This window comes from Lissotriton helveticus, chromosome 5_1, assembly GCF_964261635.1.
Source record: "Lissotriton helveticus chromosome 5_1, aLisHel1.1, whole genome shotgun sequence".
NCBI lineage: Eukaryota > Metazoa > Chordata > Amphibia > Caudata > Salamandridae > Lissotriton > Lissotriton helveticus.
In genome coordinates this window covers 1,157,874,053-1,157,897,720 of record NC_136065.1, presented here as the reverse complement: position 1 = coordinate 1,157,897,720, position 23,668 = coordinate 1,157,874,053, and the positions used below count along the sequence as shown (strand labels likewise).

At 45.9% G+C, this 23,668-nt stretch overlaps 1 protein-coding gene across 1 annotated transcript in view; it reads left to right on the top strand.

Moving 5' to 3' along the window:
* The window catches only part of LOC144752600 (guanylate cyclase 2G-like), a 518,353-nt gene that overhangs the window by 398,857 nt on the left and 95,828 nt on the right, over positions 1 to 23,668 (top strand). The window contains exons 9-11 of the mRNA XM_078640483.1: positions 10,411 to 11,131; positions 19,403 to 19,555; positions 19,675 to 19,799. Coding sequence (XP_078496609.1) covers positions 10,411 to 11,131; positions 19,403 to 19,555; positions 19,675 to 19,799 — 999 coding nt within the window. The remainder of the gene's footprint in view (positions 1 to 10,410; positions 11,132 to 19,402; positions 19,556 to 19,674; positions 19,800 to 23,668) is intronic.

Here is a 23,668-nt window from a genome sequence, read left to right as displayed (position 1 = left end):
AATGGGAGGATGTTTCCTCACCTCAGAGTTACCGAAACAGGGGTACTTGTAACTTCAGTCCAGCTCAGTATAATTTGGGCCTGGGAGTACCTATTAAGAAATAAGGCATTACCTTGGAAATCAGTAATTCTGGGTCTGATTCTCCAGCTAATTCCTCATTTTGACCCAGGATGTCACTGAGGTTTCATCTACTTTCAGCAGCAAAAATCTCTGAAAGTAAACAGATCTACGTTGTTCCGGCAAACCTCATAACGCGTTGGGCCAGTAAATATTTGCCCCGCCAAAATTAATTGGGCACTCATAATAAAGGCAAAAGTATGTTATTGAAAATGTAATGATTATTATTACCAATATTAATATGTGAATTATTAATTTGGGTTGGTAGAAGCCCACCGCAAATAATAAAGTCACTAATCTGTTCAAACGGTTCAGTCAAAGGATTAAGGGCCCGATGTAGGTAAATCCCATTTACCGATTTTGAAATACCGAATCCTACCGATTCGGTATTCAAAAATCGGTAAATGGGATGTAGGTCCCAACATCTGGATTAGTTACCGAATCCTTAACAATTCTTTAATTACCGATTCGGTAAATACCGAATCGGTAATGCCCATTCATTCCTATGGACTTTGAAGCCCATAGGAATGATTAGGCATTACCGATTCGGTATTTACCGAATCGGTAATTAAAGAATTCACAAGGGTGCAGGGGGTGTCACTTTGACACCCTCTAGCACCCCCAAAACGGGCATGTGTGCAATGTGGCACACAGACATGCCCTAAGGGCACGTCTGTCTGGCACATGGCACATGTGTACATGCACAGATGTGCATGTACACAGGAATCGGTTTTTTACCATGGATTTGTATTCCATGGTAAAATACCGATTCTGTAGGCCATGTGCTGATGGAACATTGGCTACCTACATTGCATTTTCGGTAGTTCTACCGAATCGTCATCATTACCGAATCGGTAAATATTACCGATTGGGTAACTTTACCGATTCGGAAATGATAACGATTCGGTAAAATTACCGAAAATGTGCCCCTACATCTCGATAGCCCTTTACCGATCGGAAACGGCCGAAAATCGGTATTTTCGGCCGATTCCGATCGGTAAAGGGCTACCTACATCGGGCCCTCAGTCATTTAAACCTGACCTCAGCTCCTGATAGTTATGGCAGAGCAAAAAGACTTAACTCAAAGAAAATGTGTAAAGTATTTAGAAGTACCAAAACAGCTAAAAAGTCACAAACACAACACAATACAGTAAATGTATTAAACAAAATGACACCAAAACAAAAAAATACAATAAGGGGAACTGTATATATGAATTTTAGAAGAATTTGAGGAAAAATAGCACCAAAAACACTAAGGGGCACATAAGGATGGCGGGCGGACTTTGTCCGCCCGCCACCCTAACGGAGAACGGGACCGCCCACCATAAGGGCGGGGGTCCCGTAGGGGGAATTAGGATGTTCCCACCACAGTGGCGGGCACATCCTACATGTTTAGCATTGTGGTGAGCGGTGCACTCTGCACCGCCCGCCACAATGCTAAACATTTCTGAATGCATTTGCATATGCAAAACGGCAGGCACCGCGCGGTGCTTGCCGCTTTGCATATGCAAATGTGGGGGGTACCTATGTGATCCCCCACCTCTGCCATCACCTGGTGGCCCCGCAGGGGGCCCCCACAGCACACACCGCCTGCCTTTCCGTGGCGGCATTGCCCCTTACACCCACCATTGTAATATGGCTTGCGGTGTCCATTGGACACTGCCACCATATTATTACCTTTCCGCCGCGGTCGCAAGGCGACCGCTGCGGTAAAGTGGCGGACGGTCTTTCCGTCCGCCGCACTCCCCACCGCCATCCTAATACGGCGGGGGGAATCCGGGCATAGGTGTCAGGCGGATTGCCTCCGCCAGGCTGGCGGTGGCTACCGCCAGCCTGGCGGAGGCAATCCGCCCGACATCATAATGGGCCCCTAAGTGCCAATGATAGTCTATGTTCATAGTAGAGTGGGCCTAGGTGCAATTTTAGGTCGACTGCAATGAAACAGGAATTAGATACATCAACCAAGTTCCAAGTCATAGGTTTTACCTTGGTACTTAGTCTCTGAAATGGAAGTCAAAATCCTCACATAGGGCAAGGTTCCAGACTGCAACCGAGGAAGTCCTCTCAATATTGTTAGCCATTGAATGAGATCCCACTGAAGCCTTTGATTCTGATAGGAAAAGCTTTGAGTGGGAAATTTCAAACTTCACGCACAGAAATGTCCCTGCGTCAGTTCGTTACTTTTGGCACCTTTTCTTGGTCAAGATTTCTACATTCGGACTTAAGGCCTCATTTAGATCTTGGCAGTAATGGTACCACTGTCACTTTTCCGACGGATTTGCCGCCCATATTCTTGGCGGTCTGCCTATTTAATTTAGATTTTGGTGGATCCATGGACGAAAGGCCACCAGAGTCCTGCCCACTCTAGCAGGAATTCTCACCCGCTTCGATGGCTCCAGTGGCCGAAGTGACTATCGGAGGAAGTCCAGCCAAGATGACCGCCGTGCTAATCATGATTTGGCTTTCCTTCGAGGTAACCTCCCACTCTAGCACGAATTCTCACCCGCTTCGACGGCTCCAGTGGCCGAAGTGACTATCGGAGGAAGTCCAGCCAAGATGACCGCCGCGCTAATCATGATTTGGCTTTCCTTCGAGGTAACTGTGGCAGGAAAACCTCCTACTTTGTGTTGGAGGAATGGTAAGAAATGCAGTAAGAATGCACCTTTTTAAGTATTTTCCACTTCCGTTTCCAACTTAAACCCCTTTATCCAGGTCCCTTCAATGTTGCTATGACTCCACCACAAGGCCAAATGACTCCGTTGTCACCAGGATCTAAGGTAAGCAACTGTTCGTACTATGAATCACATGTTGACAATTGCTGTAGCCTCGTGATTTGCTCTTACATACAATATTTTCTAATGTGTAATGCAGCAGGGTTCATTTGCCTACTTCTGAAGGTAAATTGGACACATATGTATTGGCACTTAGAAATAAATATTATTGTTGTGATGCTTGGGGGACTGTGCTTGTGGTGCTTGTGGGTGTGCATTCAATAGCGTCTGTATGTTGTTTGTGTGGCATGCAATATGTAACAAAAAGTCAAAGTTCATTACCTATACATGTGTTTGAGGCAAACACAACATATATGTGTATTGACACAAAAATAAGTTGTACTTACTAGTCTCCAATCCACCAGGGGCTCAATCCGTCAGGAACCTCCTCCCAGGACAACGCCAGCACAATGGGGACATCTAAATATGCTCAGCAGAATACTGCCGACTTGATGGTGACGGAGCTACGAGAGGCTGCACACATCTAGATATGGCTGTGGGACTCTGTTGACTCGACGGAGTACTTGAAACCGCTGCTGCAGAGGGACAGTGGAAGTACCACTAATATCTAAATCAGCTCCTAAGTCTCTTTTTCAGAGGTCACAGTCCATCAGCAGGACAAGGTTGCAGGATGAATCCAACAATGAGTTTCATGAGACCGGATACCTTCTACCCAAGATCCTCTGAAACAGATTTGGTGCTGTAGAGCAGGCTCCAAGCAAGAGAAACCTATTTGTTCAGCCCAGCAAAATCGTGCCTTGGACAGATTGGCTTGGGTGGTTGTTCCTAGTCCTCCGGATCTCTGGAAGCTTTTCTGAGTTCCACCTTCTCAGAGTTGTTATGAGAAGTCTCAGGAACAGAACTTGGGGGGTCAAGACTCACTCTAGCAGAGACCAACAGCAAGGTCAATTCCAGGTCCAGTTGCTATTGATCAGTTGGTTGATTCAGGGAACTTGCAGCTTTCTGTGTCCCTGTAGCCACACAGGAAATCAGCCAACTGACCCTTGGAGTCTAGTTCCGTGTCCTGGGTCCAAGTGGGAGCAGGTCCAGTCCATTATCTCTCCTCACAGGTCTCCAACAGCTAGTACAGTCATTCTTCTGTTCCAAAGGTCCAGAACATGTTCTGAGGAGGGTGCATGTGTGCCACATTTATGGCTGGCACTAGCTAGTGGGTCAGGGTGACTCCTGTCCTCTCAAATGTACCTTTGCCATTACCTTAAAGGAAAACGGGATGCTTTACAAAAGAGAAATGAAAACTTTTCCTTTCATTTTTTAAGAGCAGGCAGTGGTCCGTGGGACCACTGCCTGCCCTTAGAAAATGCACTTACAGACATTCACAAAGGGGAAGGGGTCCCTTGGGGGGCCCTTTCCATTTGCGAATTGGTTACCACTTACTTGAAGTAGATGGTAAAATGTGAATTTTTTGCGACCGCATTTTGGTTGCAAAACATTCATGCATACCGATGCGATTCAGTATTAGGAACGGACGCCTTAAACACGCACCTTCCTAATAGTGAATCGCAGACCCATTTTGCGATTTGGTAGCAGTGTACTGAATCGCAAAATAGGGTTTGCTGAATGAGAAAGGCATTTTTTTTGTGTTCCCAAACAACCGATTCTGCAAATCGACGGTTTGCAAAGGCAAAAAAATCTTGATGCATATGGCCCTTATTCCCTTACATATTGGCAGAATAGTAAATTATGCTTTTTTTTCCTTTACCAAGTACTAAGCTGGCTGAGGGAGTTTTCCACCTTCCCTGACATCACAGTTGCAGTGATCAGAGAATATGGGTTAGATGTACTATTGTGCTTGTCACAAAATCAGTCGTACATTGTGCATCAACTTTTTGTTAAATAGTAATTGATTTTGAAAATGGCCCTGTGTCAGTTCAACAAATAAGGAACTAGAGGATGTCACAGAATGACCTGTCATTTTAATATTCATTAAGTCAGTGGCAAATTGTGACTCCCTTTGACTGGCAACCGTCAAAGGGAATGTGAACAGCAGATAACCACCTTTGTGAATGTATTTCAAAATGGATTTGTGTTAAAGCTGCTTGACTGAAAAAAACGGTTTCTGTCTTTAAAATCTGCAGCATGCAGAGGTCCTCTGCCTACTACACCTGAAGCTGCCACTATGATTTCTGAAGGGGAGGGATCCAAAGGAGGCCCTTTGCAAATCACTTACCACTGCCACTTGGCAGTTGTTAACTGGCTATTGTTTTGAGACTGGAATTGATCCATGAGCTACTGATTTGCAGTTTAGATTGGATGCCCCAAACACACCTGATACAAATGTCAAATCTATAAACATTACTAAACCAAATAAGATTGGAAAAAAACTCACTAAATTAGTTTAGAACATTTAAAAAGGTTTTAACTGGTTGCAAATCGTGCAATTTAGCAAATCAGAGGGTTTGTGACGTGTAAAAACCTTTTGCTTCCAGCTCATAAACTTTTGAGAACCTCCCAAGAAAAAAAAATGTAATAGACAGAATAAGTAATAGGAGTGTTAGTTGAAGGAGGTGAGAACCCACATCAAATAATGAGCAAAAGGTTTTCGAGGTGAACCACTTAAGTCACAAAATAAACCTGTGCTTGACCCTCTGGTAGCTTGGCACAAAGTATTCTGGCTTAAATTAGACGCAATGTGTAAAGTGAAAACACAACCCAAAAAAATTCCAAATCAAAATAAAAAAATAGAGAATATTTTCATAAATAAAATGACACCAAAATGACAAAAATTAGTTGCCAAAAAGCCCTATGCCCCGAGCACCAACTATATGCATAAGGTTGCGCTATACAGTGCCAAAGTCAAAAGTTAAGGCCCATAGTGATGGATCCCTTATTTTATATCAGGGCCAGGTTCATCCTGGTGGACAGTTTACCTCATGACTTATAAGGTTTTCTTCAGAAAAAGTGGTCATCAACAAATTGTCATCAGGGCTCTCTGGATCCAAACAATGGTTCGATGACAATGGGGAACTTCTGTGCGAGGTCTTGGAGTCAATCGGAGGTGGCGTGGTGAAGCCTTCCATAAAGACTGTTGGTGTCATCTGCATGCTGCTTGGTGTTGAGTTCAGTGAAGTCGGTAATTGGGTGCTGCTCAGCTCCAATGCTTTACCTCGAAACTGGTGAAGCTTGCAGTTAGGCAGTGACGATTACGCTCTGAACACAATGACCTTGGGTACAGTACTTAGAGATCATGACTTACAGCAATACAGGGTCCAGGTCAGGTCCAGTTGGGACTAGTCAGCTGGAAAGTAGGAATAAGCACCTTGAACCTTGTTATGTCCCTGTAGGTACACTTGACCCTTGGAGTCATTTCTGGGGTTCTGGGTTCAAGTCAAGCTGGTCCAGCCTTTCCTCAGATTTGAGACAGCACGGAAGTCCTTCTTTTGATTCTTCACAGGTCAAATATTGTTCTGAGGTGATGTGTGTGCGTGCAAATGTATGCATAGTGCCAACCTGTGGGTGGGTGTCAAGCTTGTGTCAACTGACTAAACCAGTTCTGGTCAGTTCCTCACCTCTCACTGGGTTTGGAGCCAGCCTGACTCGAGAAAAAAAAGGGAGGCAGGCATAGGTATGAAATCCTTCTGCCACTAGCAAGGTAGGCATCCTTTGAATCTCAGGAAGGGGCTGGCACAGCCCCAGGACATCCTATTAACACCATCGATGCGGTGCATTTTCCCGCTGTGCGCTGGAAAATTCAAAAACCCGCGGTTCATGACGAGCTCAGCTCGTCATGAGCGTACAAGAGGTGAGCTTCATGACGAGCTGAGCACGTCATGAGCGTCGAAGGGGTTAAGGGAGAAGACGCCCCTCCCAACACCTAGAGCCCTCTATTCACTCTCTAGGAGCAATACACATCTCACCACAGGGCGCCATCAGGGGTCATGTGACATTTGAGCAGGAAAGTGTTTTGGTTTTATCCTCAATAACAACAACTTTCTAAAAGTGTGATTTCCAAAATAGTGACATAAAACAATATCAGACTTAACCATTATATTAGTGTAGCATATTGGGATTTTTGGTTGATGGGGGGTGTTAAACCTTCTCAAGCAACAACCACTATTCTTGTCAGGCTAAACCACAAAAAGTTACTAAACTAACCTGTGCTTAAGCCTCTGGTAGCTTGGCACAAAAGTAGTGGCACTGTGTTGAGGCTCATGGAGGATCCATGCAGAACTTCACAGATTAGGTCGCATAAGTCTGAAATGTACAGCACCAGGCTGACTCACTGAGACCGTCTAGTCAAGAATGAGCAGATCCATCAGAGTGTGTGTCCTTGGATTCAAAAGTTGTGCAGCCGTTGGATGACGATGGGTGGGAAACTGTGCCAAATGGTGATAAGAATTCCAGGACGAAAAGAGCTGCCATGTTTCTTAAGTCTAGAGTTATGCAGATGTCATCTGCAGCAGCGATTTGAATTGTAATTTAAAATCCTGTTTGAGGTACAGGGATACAACAAAATGTGAGATGCCCTTCCTGCTTTTCAGTTTAACATACCATCTGGGCCTAATCAGGTCCCCTCTGCTAATCTCAGTGGGATTGAGTCCTGACCCCCCAAGTGCTGTTCTCAAGGTCCTGGAACTTTTTGCTGGAGTTAGTGTGTAATTCTGTATACCAAACTAAAGGTTCCATCAGATCCTCCGTGAAGTAACACAGGGCCCTGCTAAGCCACACATCTCGGAACTGCAGTCTTCACCGGAAGCAACTCTGAGTGAAGCAAAGCCCTGTAGAGCCTTGCTTCACAGCTGAAAGCTTCACAAATCAGAAGCCTAACAACATGAAGTCTCTTCGAGCCATGCCACACAGACATCACATCATGGACAAAAGGTAGAACTCTTCAGCGGGACTAATCTGGCCCCTATATCCAACCCACGCTTCATTGCGGTCAGCCTGAATTTGGGACTTTGACCCGGTCTAGCCCAACCTAATACCTGCGAGTGGTGTTTTGTGCTTTTTGGTGCTAGTTTCACCTGAAGCTTTAAAAATTCATATTTCCGGTTCTACTGATTGTATTTTTGTTGTTTTGGTGTAATTTTATTTATTAAAATTTGCTCTAATGTTCTAAATTGGTTTCAAAATTTTCGTATGTTATATCTTAACTTTATTTCTGTTTGAATGCTGTATAAATATTTTACACATTGTGTCTAAATTAAGCCTGACTGCTTTCGTCCCAAACAATCAGGGAGTTAAGCACATGTTTATTTAGTGACTTCCACCACTCCCAACTATTACCCAATGTCTTACATTGGTCTTCAGTGGTGGGATAAAGTACATATATTTGTGAAATGCCACTCAGTGATTTGTGTAAAACCAAATATCCCTTGTAATAATCTGACATCAGAATAGATTTTGTTTTTAAATTCTCCTTTATTGGTCATGTTTGTTTCCTTTTTTCCCAAATGTAATTTCTGTCTCACATTTGTGCAACTGCGATACTTGCTTGCAGACATGGAGTTGGAGCCCAGCAGAATTAATAGCCTTAAGTTGGTAGAACTTAGGTAGCTCTCCAAGGAAAGGGAAGACTTAGGAAAGGAGTCACAAAAGTGGACTTTTAAATAGCCCTGCAGATTCTAGACCTATGCCTGATTTTTGTACTTTTGTATTTAAAAAAAATATTATGAATGGTTTGACTTTATTCAATTCAAGGAGAGTAATTTTTATTAAGAATGTATTATATAGATTTCCAATTAAATATTTTAGCATAATTATACCAATCTTATATTCACGGCACAGGTCAGTTGAGTATGAACTTGCACTTTATATGTATTATTCTATAAAAATCACAAACAGATAAATAATTACTAAAATTATGATAAACTGGAAACCTAAACTTGCATAATAATTCTGTAGCTTCCTGATGAGGATAGTTCTTAATGCACATACCTGTGGAGATTTTGTGTGATGTGTTTTAAAAATATTTTAAGAAATGCTTTGATGATTCTTTGAGTCGAATAAAGATTTTTTTTCATTGTATTTTTTCAATTTGTTGATTTTAATAGTATAATAACCATTGTGAATACATTGCATTATAGTTTGATAGTGACAGCAGTACATAGTGTATGACATTAACATATAGTATTTAGGGTCTCATCACAAGGAACGCTCTTTGGGCCACATGTAGGTACATTTCAAATACGGAATTCTTAATACCGAATTCTACCGATTCGGTATTAGGAATTCTGTATTTCCGATGTACGTAAAAATTCGGTAATATTTACCGAATCAGTAAAAATCGAAAAAAATTTACCAAATCATCAATACCGATCGGTATTTCCGAATCTGTATTACCGAATCGGTAAATTGTACCGAAACGGTAATTACCGAATCGGTAAATACCGAATCGGAAATTCGAAACACCAGCAATTGAGGAATCAGCCAATCCTGTGCATCCACCACCCCTCCCAACCAGGAAGTGGCCACACCCATGCAGGTGCACTCAATCAGAACCTTCTGGAGAGGCTGGGAGTGCAGAGGAGAACAACTGAGCCACTGGGTGTACTTTTCCTGAAAAACGTGCACAATGGCTAGCCAAAACACAGAAAGAGAAGGAGGTGAAAGGAAGAGGAAGCTGAAATTCAGCCAAAGGGAGCTGCAGGTGCTGGTTGAGGAGGTGGTAAAACAACATACCAAGTTGTTTGGTAAGCAGTCCCTGCAAGTGGCTGAATCAGAAATCAGAAAGATCTGGCTGGGAATTCAGGCACAGGTGAATGCCATAGGTGTGACCCCCTGGGACATTGAAGTGCTTAGGAAAAGGTGGTATGGCATCAGGAACATCACCAAAAAGAAGATGGCGGAGAACAAAAAACAAGCCAGCCAGACAGAAGGAGGAAGGAACAGGGCACCTGCGCTGACTGCACTTGAGCAGCTTGTGGAGTCCACCATAGAGCCAGAACGTGTCTGTAGAATCGGGGATGCAGACAGCTCAGCCTGAGCTGCTACCAAACAAGGTAAGAAGCATGCACAGCAATGTGCACCCCCTTCCCTATCCCAATTCCCCAATTAGGCTGTGTGAATCCCACTCCAGTACAGATTTTTGTAAAGACCAGCAATGCATTATGGGAGATGTAGTAAGTGAAACACCTATCATGACAGTAATCACACTGAACAACAAGGCATGTGACACATATCAGGGATAAGCAAGCAGAGGACATTGAGATAGTATGCCAGAAATTTACATTTATTATAGCTATGCAGGGCTGCCGCATTACTGAGCTAATGTACAATTTCTGTCCACAGGCGAGACATTGCGCAGGTCAGCTCAAGACAAGACAGGAAGGGCACACCGGAAGGAAAGAGCAGAGGAGGCCAGTGAAAGTGCAGGGCACACCCCACCACCGGCATCACCACCACTGCCAGCCTCGCCACCACTGCCAGCGTGAATACCACTTCCAGCTTCACCACCACGCCAGCTTCACCACCACTGCCAGCATCACCACTACTGCTAGCCTCACCAGCAGCAACACCACCTGCAGTGGTAAGACCCAAGAGGCATGCTGTTGCCACGCTCCAGGAGATGGAGTCGTCCTCAGAAGACACAAGAGGGGGGCAAACATCAACTGTGCCAGTGGATGGAAGTAATGCTGGTTTGCAGTCCACCTCTGAGGGAGCACACATAGGTGCCAGACACCGCAGGATCCGGGAAAGCAGTCTACCTTTACAGGGTGAGGATCATTGTGTCTTCCCAGGGCTGAAGGCAAACATGTTGAAGGTGCAGCGCCTGCAAGGGAAGGCAATTCAGTCTGTACAGCGGCAAATGAAGCACCTCAACAACAACATGGGGAACATTGAGAAGGGCATCAGCACTATGACCTCCACGCCTGCTGAGAGCATGAAGGATATGGCAGAGGGCTTCCTGGACATGTCCCAGACAGTGATGTTGCTGTGCAGCAAACTGGATGAGGACAGGGTAGCACGGCGCAGGGAGAGGCCGAGGATGGAACACCATACAAAGGCAGTGAACCGCCTAGCAACTGCCTCTTCTCTGCTCTGCAGGGGCTCTGTGGCCAAGCAGGAGGGGCTGGCACACTCCAGCCATGATGTCTCTATGGGGCTGGTCAAGGTAACAACTGCACTTGAAGTGCTGCTGACAACTCAGTCTGCCAATACTGGTGTGAATGTGGGGGACAGTGAGGAGACGACTAGTCGCAGCAGCATTACTCCCCCTGAAATTGACATCAGGAGGAGCAGCAGACGGCATAGGGCTGGCACAGGATCCACAGCCAGTGAAGACAGTCAGCTGATGGTATCCAGCAGTGTTGTGCGTGGCCGCAGACGCTGATGCAGCCCACAATTTGTGCACTTAATTGGGTGAAGTAACCCATGACATCCTCTTGGGGTTGTCACAATTTGAACTGGCTGGTTGAGCTCTTTGCGTAGTGGCGTAGTGCCCTATTATTAAAACTACATCTTTTACATATAACAACTGGCTGTGTCTCCTTACTTACTTAAAAGTGTGTGATCTCTGCCCGTCTTTGTCTCCCATCTGGTGCTGGCGCCACTCCTGCTGCATTGGGCTCTGGCGGTGCAAATTCATCATCATCATCCTCAGAGTGAGTTAATTCAACTTCTGTACCTTTCTTAGTGGCAAGGTTGTGAAGCATAGCACAAGTTGCAATGATTTTGCAGCGGATGATGGGTGTGTAGTGACTGGCGCCTCCGCTTTTGTGGAGGCAGAGGAACCTGCTTTTCAATAGTCCAAACGTGCGCTCCACAACATTGCGTGTTGATTGTGTGCCACATTTTATCATCTCTCACTCGGGGTTGATGGGTTTAGGTAGGGAGTAAGGATAAATGACTGCACGGTATATGTGCTATAGCCTAGGTGAGAAAGAGATTGCCATTAATTACATACCCCAAAACACATTCATCTGCAGTATCTATCAGGGTGTTGTCACAGTGATTTACCTAGCAGGTACCCTTCTCCAAATTCTCCCGCAGCCAGGCTTGTGTAGATCCCACTGTTCTGGAAGATGTCTGAGTCGTGGGTGCTCCCAGGAAATTTGGCCACGATGTCGGTGATTATGTTGGCAGCATCGCAGATTACCTGCACATTTATGGAGTGGGTGGACTTTCTGTTCCTGTAGATATACTCAGTGGCTGCAGTTGGGCAGATTGGAATGTGTGTGCCATCTATACACCCTATGACATGCGGGAACTGTGCCATTTGGTAAAAGTCTGTCTTGGTTTTCAGCAGTTCCGCCTTTGTGTTTGGGAAGCTAATGTAGTGATGCAGTCTCTGCATCACGGCATCCAAGTACTACTTAAGGAAACGGGAAAGGCATCTCTGTGACACCCTGCCTACCGCAGCTATCACCCCTGGTAACTGCCAGATGCAAGTAGGTGTAGGCTACAGAGCACCTGCACATGTGGTGTTATGGTGTACGCCCTTGGTGTTGGGTGCTACAGGAGTGGGTGCAGGTCCCTTATCAAGTCCAGGATGGTGTGGGGGTGTAGCCTGTACCTTTCATGGATTTCAGCCTCAGTCAGTTGGAAGAGTGTGATGCACTGTAAACGTGCTCCTCCCATCTCCAGATCTTCACTCCTGCTGCCTGTAGCCATAGCCGCCTTGCAATCAGATAGAAAGCCGCCATAGTGATCACACTGTTGCATTTTGGGACTGCTTATATACACTGCAGCTGATTACCAACTGCTTTCAGTCAATGTTAATTACCGACTCCTAAATACCGAATTTCATGAAATTCGGTATTACCGATTTTACCTACATCTCTTTTATTGTTTTTACCGTTTCTTATTTACCGATTCGGTAAATTAGGAATCGGTATTTCAGAATCGGTAATTTAGAAATCGGTAATAAGGAATCGGTATTTACCGATTCCTAATTACCGACTCTTTCCCTACATCGCGCATGCCTATTTACCTGTCGGTAATGGTGAAATTTACCGAATTTCACAGTTTCCGACCAGTATTTGGGCCACCTACATATGGCCCTTAGTCCTCTGTTCTAGTCATCATATGCTCGGTGAATAAAGTCCAAATGTCCCGTGGCCTAGAAGCACTTGGCAATTCTTCAGCATAACATGTAAGTTGGTCACGACAATATGCTATATCTTTTAACCAATGCTCATGCTTGGGCGCCGGCCTACCACCCCAATGAATTGAGACTCTAAGTTTCGCCAGAAGCAGAGCTACTGTCGCCAGTCGTCGAGGGATTTCTGTAAGCTCGAGCTCCATTCATAAACATACTTTCATATTACATTCTATCCGTTCACCTACCATTTCTGTCAATGTGTACATTACCCTTCCCCAAAACGCCTATACCTTTGAGCAGCTCCACGCCAAATGCTGGAAGTCAGCATACTCCACACCACACCTTAGACAGGACTGTGAATCCCACTGGCCACACTTATAGAGTTGCGCAGACATATAATACATTTGGTGTATGTATTTGTAATGTATGAGCCTGAGATTCCCATTTGTGGTTAGTTGGCCTGTTAGCTTACACCATTCCAGCCATTCTTCTTCTACTAAGGGCTGCGGCAAAATAGTATTCCATTGGGCCCTATTTAACCTCCATCTCATCTGCTTGTGACATACTGTATAATCGAGTAACAAGTTTGACCCATGTCTGCGTAGTGTTTATTAATTGCAGTGCCTCCTCCTCCTCCGGAAAACATGGATATAAAGCCTGCAGTGCTGCTCATAGTCTATTATAAATTAACATTAGCACGGTTGACTCCTCATTTTCTCATACAAATTGTGGGAGCTCAATAAATTTTCCTTCTGGAAATAAATCACCTATTTTGCATATACCTGCGTCCTCCATGGCCTGTAGTGAACCCGTCTCACCTGTGACTGAGAGCGCTGTATGATGTAACAGTGGCATTGCCGGTGCGTACAGCGGCAATCGCCGTGCCCTCTTCTCCAGCTCTTGCCATGCACGAGTTGTACAGCTCACCGCATCTACTTCGCCTTTTTCAAATACTGTAGTGGTATGTACAATCATTGCTTTGAGTGGGATTGGGTGGACCGCTCCAGCCTCCACCACCACATGTGGGATAAATTGTGGCTCTTGCTGCTAATAGTAGGCATACTGTGCCTGCACACAAAGATAATATAGTTGCATACCTGGCAGCGTAAAGCCACCCATCTCATACGTCAGCGTTAGCATTTCCCATTTAATTTGTGGCTTCTTACCGCCCCAAGCTAGCGTAATTAGTAAGGAGCGAAGTGTGTTAAATAAATGCTGCGTTAACTAAATAGGGATATTTACGAAGAGATATAAAAACTTCGGGAGCACTACCATTTTGATTAACGCAATTCTATCCGCAAATGTTAATGGCAATTTGATCCATCTAGAGACCTGCTCTATAAGCTGTGTGATGGCCGGTCCATAGTTGGTCCGTATAATTACTTGTGGATCTTTATGAATCCAAACACCCAAATACTTAACTGGGCCTGTTCCCCATTCTAGTAGATAGCCCAATTCAACCTGTGTCGTGCAGTCTGTCAAGGAGAGAACAACTGACTTACTCCAATTTATTCTGACGCCTGAGTGCCATTCAGAAAGAATATCCCCCAGATTCATCAAACCCAAATTCTGCGATTTCTAAATTGCGAGAAATACCGAATCGCAATTTAGAAATCGCAGAATGGGATGCATGAAAAATGCGATAAAAAAAGTGAATCGCAATCGGCCGCAATTGCCGATTGCTATTTTCCCCAAATTGCATAAAATTCGCAGAATCGGCCGTTTTTCCTGTTGAAATTGCGATCTCGCAATTACCGAAATCGCGAGATCGCAAAAATGGGAAGTCACATTTCGAGCACAGTGATGACATCACAACCAGGAAGCAGGCAGTTCCCACCCTCATTCTGCATACTGAGCCTGAAGTGGAAGCAGCACTGTCCAGAGCTCCACTCCAGAGCACCTCCAGCTCAAAATCAGGAGACACCCCAGTGCAGAAAATGTCCCAGGAAGCAGCAGGGGGAAGTTCCTCAGAAAGGAAGCGCAAAATAAAGTTTTCTGAACAAGAATTGGAATACCTCATAGAGGAAGTGAGCAAAGACCACGACCGGCTCTTTGGGAAGGACTCAAGGAGGGTGCCTGAGGGGGAAAAAAGAAGGATTTGGATGCGCATCCGCGCCAAAGTAAATTCCATGGGAGTGACCCAGCGCTCCATAGAAGAATTAAAGAAGAGGTGGTACGACCTCAGAGGGCGTGCCAAGGAGAGGATCGCAGAGAGGCTGGGGGAGCGTGTCGCAACAGGAGGAGGAGAGGCCACTGTCCCACCCAACACCCCACTTGAGGACTTGTGGAGGACACCCTGAACCCCCAGGCATGCTTGGGGGTAACCCAGCTGGACTCCTCCCGACTCACCCAAGATTCCCAAGGTAAGTGCCATGCAACTGCGACCCTGTCCCCTAACAATGGCCATGACCCCAGAGCAACCCATCAGAAACCCCAGTCATGCAGCCCATGCACACCAGAAAAGCCCTATTGCATTGTGGGACATGTAGTCTGACCACAATTTCCATCTAGCCCCATACAGCCAGACCTGTCCAGTGAGAGTCAATCGTACAGCCAGTCAGGGAATGTTAGCCTGCATGCATGTAGCAACCTTCCATGTGCAAGATACATGTCATTAATCAACGTCCACTTTACATCACAGGTGGCGCTGCAGAACCCAGCACTGATAGCGAGGCACTGCAAATAGATGACAATCCTGAGGACACCGAGGTAGACTTCCATCCTTCCTCTCAACCAAGACCATCAGGGCAAGCTGCAGCACCAGCAGTAGTACCACCACCTGCCCCTGTGGACAGCGCCACCTCAGCAATAACAGGCGCGCCACAACCGCAGCGTGTGACACACATGCCAGTGGGACTGACAACAACAGCTGCAGCACGGAAACAAACCCGGCGCACTGCCACTGTGAGAACACAGTCCAGCGGACTGGTGAGGGAGCCGCGTGACACAACACCACGCGCTGGCAGGGGGGGTGAATGTGCGGGTACCTGGCCTCTCTATTGAGCACCGTATGCTCCGCATACACCAGAAGCAGGCCCGTCATCTCGCAGCAATTCACCTACAGCTGCACAAGACCTATAGGAATGTGGGACAGCTCTCAGACAGAAGGGAGAGGATGACCGCTGCAGTAGAGGACAACACCCAGGCCATGTCTACCCAGCGGGACGTCAACCGGCGCCGCCACCGCCAGCTGCTGACCCGCCTGTCTGCGTACACGCGGTCAAACTACATCATAGGGAATGCCACCTCCCAACTCTTACGACGCTCGTTGGCCATGCAAGTACAAATGGTCCAATGCTGCCAGGATGTTGCAAGGGCACTGGAGCAAGTTACCACTGCAGTGCAGTGTCTGCAGGCAACTGGCCATGGCCAGGCAGGTGGGGGGATGACTCAAGTGAGGGAAATTCAAGCCACAGCAGCCAATCGGTGCCACTGGTGATAGTACCCCGCCGCAGCACCAGGCCCACTGCTGCCTCACGGGCAAATGCTGAGGAAGAGCTGGAAAGGCGACTGGGAGTGTCCGCCCGGAGGCGCCATTGACCATTTCTTTTGTACCATGAAGGGCCATGCTGCTGAGACGAGCATGCCCTCCTCACATACATGGGGACATATGACTAAATATAGCTCTCATGTTACTGTGTGAAAAATTGCCACTTTATTGTGAACAAAACAATAACATATATTCAGTACCAGTTAATCTGACTCATGTCATTATTTCAATTGTCATGCATGAGTGAAGTGTTGGGTGAGGGGAGTGGGTGCACTAGAAACAGTTAATAGTGATTTGGTTGCGGCGCCTGTGTCCTTCTGCAGGATTCTCCCCGCGTGCATGACGCACATGTGCAGGTGGGCGGTTGTCCCCTTCCGACTCACTGCCAGAGATCTCTACAGGTATCCTTCGTTTGGTAGCAATGTTGTGGAGTATTGCACACACGGCCACGATGCGTCAGCAGACCTCAGGCTCATATTTGAGGGCCCCACCGGTCTTGTGAAGTATGCGGAATCGGCTCCTCAAAAGCCCAAGGGCCCGATGTAGGTCGCCAAATACCGGTCGGTAACGGCCGATTTCGGCCGTTACCGACCGGTATTTGGGATTGGACATGTAGGTGGCTTGAATTGTACCGAATCGGTAAATTTACCGATTCGGTAAAGTTACCGAATCGGTGAATCAAGATGTAGGTTGCACTTTAAACAGTGCCACAGGCAATTACCGATTCATAATTTACCACCAAATAATATTTGGTGGTAAAGTATGAATTTCTGTGTACATGCACATCTGTGCATGTACACCGGTGCCATGTGGCACACATACATGCCCTAAGGGCATTGCACACAAGCCAGAATCTGGGGTGCAACAGGGTGTCAAAGTGACACCCTGTTCCCCTTGTAAATTCGGTAATTTTACCGAATCGGTATTTACCGATTCGGTAATTGTCATTGATTCCAATGGGCCTCAAGGCCCATAGGAATCAATGGCAATTACTGAATCTGTAAATACCGATTCGGTAATTACCGATTTTTACCGATTCGGTAATTGAATCGGTAAAAATACCTAAATCCCGATTGCCAGTTCTTAAATACCGAATCGGTAATCTGGGATTACCTACATCAGGCCCCAAATGTCCTCTCAATGCAATTTCTTGTGCGTATGTGTGCAGCATTGTAACGCCGTTGCTGTGGTGTTGCAGGGTTGAGGTATGGGGTGAGGAGGTACTCACGGAGACCGTAGGCGCTGTCACCTGAATGAAAGGAGCAGAGGGTGAGGGCCTGTTATGCGCTGCTACATGGTCACAGTGTACTATTTGGTGGCATGTGTACTTACCTAGTAGGTGTCCTTCGCCAAAGTCTCCCCTGGCCAGTCGTGTGTGCATGCCGCTGTGCCGGAATATGAAGGAGTCATGTGTGCTCCCCGGGTATTGTTCCACTATGTCCGTGATGATTGTCTTAGCGTTGCACACCATCTGGATATTCAGGGAGTGGTAGGACTTGCGGTTCCGGGACATGTATTCTATTTGTGCAGGTGGGCAGATGTGGATGTGGGTACAGTCAATGCATCCTATTACATGTGGGAATTGCGCAATGTTGTAGAAATGAAGCTTGGTTTGATTCAAGTCCTGTTGGGTGGTCGGGAATGTGATGTAATGGTGTAGCCGGGTCAGCATTGCCTCCAGGAAACTCCTTAGGCAGCGGGACATGGTGCTCTGGGAGATCCCCCCTGCAACAGCGACTATTCCCTGGAAGCTTCCGGAGGCCAGGAGGTGCAGGCTGCACAAGACCTGGATATGGGTGGGCACGGCATTGGTCCTCCTTGTGGGGTGCTGCATCAGGGGGTCTAGGTCCCGGATCAGCTTAGTGATCATTGCCCCATTCAGGCGGTACTTGGAGTAGATTTGCTCCGCAGTTTGGCCCAGAAGGGTGATCCGCTGGCGGAATATTTGCTTCTGGATCCTGCGTCTGTTCCTTGCTGCAGCCTGGAGCCTTCGCCGCCCGACCACCATGTAGAGTCCAGGCATTATGAGAGTCCTCATGCTCCTACTGTGTCTCCTTAAGTGTGTTTGATCAGGCCTGCACCTCTGGCTAGTTAATGTTTTTTCTAAAAAAAAATCTTCATGGTTACCACCTGGTTTGGGTTCTCCTTAAATTGTGCATCGCAAATAGCGATTTTCAGATTTTTCGCAATTTGAGAGTTTTCATGAATTGCGTTAGTGATTATTTTGCGAGTTCGCAAAATATTTCGCAGAATCCATGGATTCTCGCAAAATCCGATTCGCTATAGGGGTTCCTCCTAGATTCTGCGAATTATTTTGCGATTTCGCAATTTTTTTTTAGCGATTTCACAATTTTTAACTTTTTCTAATCATGAATTGCTTTTCATTAAATTGCGATCGCAAGAGCTAATTCGCAGCTATTGCGATCGCAATTTTGGTTGATGAATCTGGCTGTATATTCTCTATTTAGCCACTCTAGTTGTACCGCTGGTTCACGTATATAAAGCACCATGTTGTCGGCATACATGGATACCGCCAGCGGTCAGTGGTAGAAACGCAGCGCTGCTTGTGCATGTCATTGCCACAGCACACAGGCCAATGGCTCTAAAATCACCACAAATAATAAAGGCGACAGGGGGCAGCCCTGCCGCGTACAAAGGCTGATTCGGAATGTGTTGGACGTTTGGCCATTAACTCGGACACATGCCAGCGTCAAGAAGGACCGCCGCTGCCGGCATTGTTGGTTCAAGGAGATGTAACACTGCAAAGAGTGTCCTCAAATTATGTGCGGTAGAGCGAGTCGGGATAAACCCTGACTGATCAGGAAGCTCCATGACAGGTAGCAGCAACCACAGTCGGGTTGCCAGGACCTTCGCCAATATTTTTCCATCCATGTTCATTAGGGAAAGAGGTCTATATGAGTCACATCTCTCCGGTGCTTTCCCCGGTTTCAATAGAGCTATAATCTTGCTGCGGTCGGGACAACCATACCAAATCTATGAATAAAGATTTTTGAAATGAAATAGCCCTCAGAGGCTTTGTGAAGGTCCGCATGATGCAAGATGCAACAAAGGAGGAGGAGGGTGGAGAGGTGGATGAGGAGGATGAGGAAAAGGAAGGAGATGGTTTGTCTACAAGCCCAGGGATGCAGCATGGGGAGGAGGATAATGAGCCAACAGGTGCAAGATCTCTTGCTAGGACCAATGTGTATTTTCATGACCTGTCCCCTGAGGAACTGGAGGACATGAGAGCTGAAAGACAGCTCAAACTGCAGCTGCCCCACTGAAATTGGCTGCAGTGGAAACAATAGCAGCTCCAGAGGAGAGAAGGTTGGATCTGGAGAAGAAAAAGGCTGAGGCTGAAAGGACCTTGGAGGCAAAAAAACTAACTCTGGAAGAGAAGAAAATCTTGCCGGCTCATGAGGTGAGTTGGAAGGAGTTGAACTTGAAAACCAGACAGGTCAGAGTCCAGAGTAGATAGTGATAGCAATAGAGAAGTGCCGAGAGAAGGTAAAAGGGTTCACATACCTAATGACCTTAAATAACGGTTTGAGGCCTATGAGGTAACCTTAGAAATGCATACATTCCCAAGCAGGATTCCCGGAAGAAGATTAGGGGGCTAGTCTGTGGAAACATATGCCCTATTCAGGGAGGGATATCCCAATGGCCATAGGAAAGGATAAAGTACACACTAATGAAGCTGACCTTGGTCTGGAAATATATTCCTACCCCAGAGAAGTAAAGGCTAAAGTTTAGGGACAATCAGAAGCTGTCTCGCCAGTCTTGGGTGGATTTTTGGGAGTATTACTGTAAGGTATTGGATGGTTGGTGAAGGGCAGTAAAGTGAGAAAATACAATGAGCTGTACAATCATTTTACGAAAGAGCACATGTTCAGTAATTGTTTTCCAGAGCTGCGCCAACCTCTATTGATTCTAAGCTTGCTGTACCCAGTGAGCTTGCAAAGGAAGTGGACCTCTAGCTCAGCACCAGGGCCCACACGTGGGGGTTGGGTCGCCAAAAGGGCAGACAGGGTCCCCACCAGAGCAAAGAAGGGAACACAAGGAAAAACCTAAAGAGTTCTAAAAAGGCCCCCAAAAGAGTTTCCAGGGAAAGGATTCCCAATCCAATCCTAAAAAAAAGGATTGTTTACCAAATGTCATCAGTATTACCACTATAAGCACTTTACATGATTTCCATCTGTGAGCATAGGAAGCAGTCCCTGACTGGTGGGGAGACCCTGGAAATGTCGAGTTATGTTATGTGTGTTTATAAAGTGCACTATCACCCTCCCGGGTATCCTGGCGCTGAAAGTGTAGTGCTCTAGGAGAAGGCCTCCCAGTCAGTGTTAGGTGCTAAAGTTTCACATGCCTGCTAATACCAAAAGTATAGACAGTGCATCAGCATCAATGGGCAGAGGGAGGAGACTCTAAGAGACACAGGATCCAGTTGATTGCTGTTAAGGGTCATTTGGTGTCCTTGGAGCAGGTAGGTAGTCCCTGATGTAGTCCACCTGGCTGTGACAGCAGAGAACTGGGTGAGGCACTATCCAAGTTTCCTTTGGATGGTAGGAGGTGGGGTCTCAGGTTCTTTAAAGGTAACTGTGAGTCTGGCCGTGCCTGTTGAATTTTTAGAGAATGACCTAAAGCACACCACCTGGAAAGAGGTGGCACTCAGGTATCACCTGGAGATGTTGGGATTGCCTTAGTGGGTGTGCCTGACCACCACCACAGTCAGGCCAGTCAAAAGGGCCAAGAGTCTTGAAAATGGCCCAGCGTTACAAGACCTTCCTACAGGAGTTGGCTCAAACATTCCCTTGGCTGGACATCTGAGGCAGGCCAAAACCTTCAACCAACTGTTCTCCCACTTTTATTGGCCCCGGATTATATTGCAGCCCAATGCAGTCTGCATGCCCTGTGTCACCTGCCAGGCCTTTGGGAAATCAGGGGCAAAGCATACAGCCCCCTGTTTTCTTTCCCTATAGTGGGAACACCCTTTGTGAGGGTAGTATAGACATTGTTGGGTCACTGAACCCCAGGACTGCCCTAGGTACCAGGTTCATCCTGGCCTTTGTGAATAATGCCACACAGTACCAAGAGGCCCTTCCTCTTAGAACACTGACTGCACCCACAGTGGCCAGGGCACTGATGGGGATATTTTCCCACATAGGTTTCCCCAAGGAGGTTGTGTCTGGCTGGTACACCAACTTCATGTTTACTTACATGAGGTCTTTTTTTGAGGGGGAGTATGGGGTAACATACTTGTTATCTTTAATTGTAAAGTCTAATTTTAGGTTTGTATTCTGAAAATGCCTCTTTTATAAAGTTGCATACAGGGGTTAGGCCCAATGACAGGAACCAGGTAGGGCCTAAGGTACAAGTTACAACAATAAAGGACCTGGATTCCCACTTCTTAATTTTCAGAAACCACACTATATTCCTTTGGTGGTTAGGTATTTTGTTCAACCATTTATTTTCTTAAATTTACTTTTTGTTTAAAATGGACTTTCTTCCATTCTCAGAGTCACATACAATTCATACAATACAAGACATTACTATACAAATAAACAAACATTATGACCAAAGCCTATAGTAAGAAAGCCCTGATGAAAGCCCGTGAAGATATATGCGTGGCTGGAAACGCGTCGGCATTGATTCATAACTGTGTCATTTATGACTTGAATTAAAACTGTTTTCATAAATTTACGTACATATCCACTTAGCTCACAAGAATTAATTTGTTTGTGATTTTTGGTCTTTTGAGAAATAGGCATTGAAATTGACAAACTGATCTACTGTTGATTATAGTATTGTGATTGTTGGCAATTTAATTTTGGTCATAATGTTTGTTTATTTGTATAGTAATGTCTTGTATTGTATGAATTGTATGTGACTCTGAGAATGGAAGAAAGTCCATTTTAAACAAAAAGTAAATTTAAGAAAATAAATGGTTGAACAAAATACCTAACCACCAAAGGAATATAGTGTGGTTTCTGAAAATTAAGAAGTGGGAATCCAGGTCCTTTATTGTTGTAACTTCTTTTATAAAGTTAGCATTTTTCTGCATAAACCACATGTGTCTTTCTGCTAGTGTCCAGGGTCACATGACTGTGAATGGCTCTTCTATGGTGTGTTCTGTATTCCTCCCAGTTATGGGGACAAAAGAGGCCTAGGTATGGAGGGAGTGGGTTTTTCTCACAGGATGACAGGAGAAGACCTGTTTTCTGCCCTGAATACACATCTTACACTTTAAGAACCCTGCCTGCAGAATCTGACACCAGGCCTGCCCTTGCCTATTGTCACTCTAGACAGTTTGGAGCCAGACTCTGTGAAGGGGAAAACACTAGGAGTTTTAAGAGTAGACCAGGGAATTCCCCCACACCAAGGCTGGCACTGGGTATAAATGTGGCACCCTCAGTATCTTTAATCAAAATCCTCCTGGATACGTGAGATTCAGAAAAAGGACTGTCCCGTGGTCAGGGGAAGGAAGAAGTGACTCCAAGGGTCAATTGACTAACCTCCTGATTGAGCTACAGGGGCACAACAAACTTCCAGAGGTCCTTCCTGCTTTCCAGCTGATCAGTACCATCTGGACCTGACCTGGTCCCCTCTGCTGACCTCTGTGGGAGTGAGTCCTGACTCTCAACCCACACCCTGACTCTTTAACCCTTCGCTACAGTCAGAGTACACTTCTCCATACATAACTGAAGGTTCAGTCAAATCTGATACAAATTGAACCAGTACTTAGCCAAGCTGCGCTGCTCCGAACCGAAGACTTCACATGAACCAACAGCAAGCGACGCAAAGCTTTGCAGAACCACACCAGTTTGAAAGTTGCACCAAATCCGACGTAGATTGACACTGAACCTCGCAGAGCCACGCAGCTTCTACCTGAAGGTTTTATCAGATCTGACGCTGAGTAACGTGAAGCTCGTCAAAGCTTTGTTGCGTAGCTGAAAGCTGCATCGGACAAGAAGTCTTGCCGAGTCACGGCACACAGACTTTGCATCAAGGACAAAAGATATAACTACTCACAGGGGCTCCATCACAGTCACCCTAAACTTGTGGCTTTGACCCAGTCTAGGTTGAGTAGATACCCACGAATTGCACTATGTGCTTTTTGAGCTAATTTCACCTAAAGTTTTAAAAATTCAGAACTCTGCTTCTATTGATTGGATTTTTGTTTTTTGATGTAGTTTTATTTATGAAATGTTACCCTATTTTTCTGAATTGGTTTGGGATTTTTCTTGTGATGTGTTTTTACTTGACCCGGGTGGAGTTCAGGGAGTTTTGCGT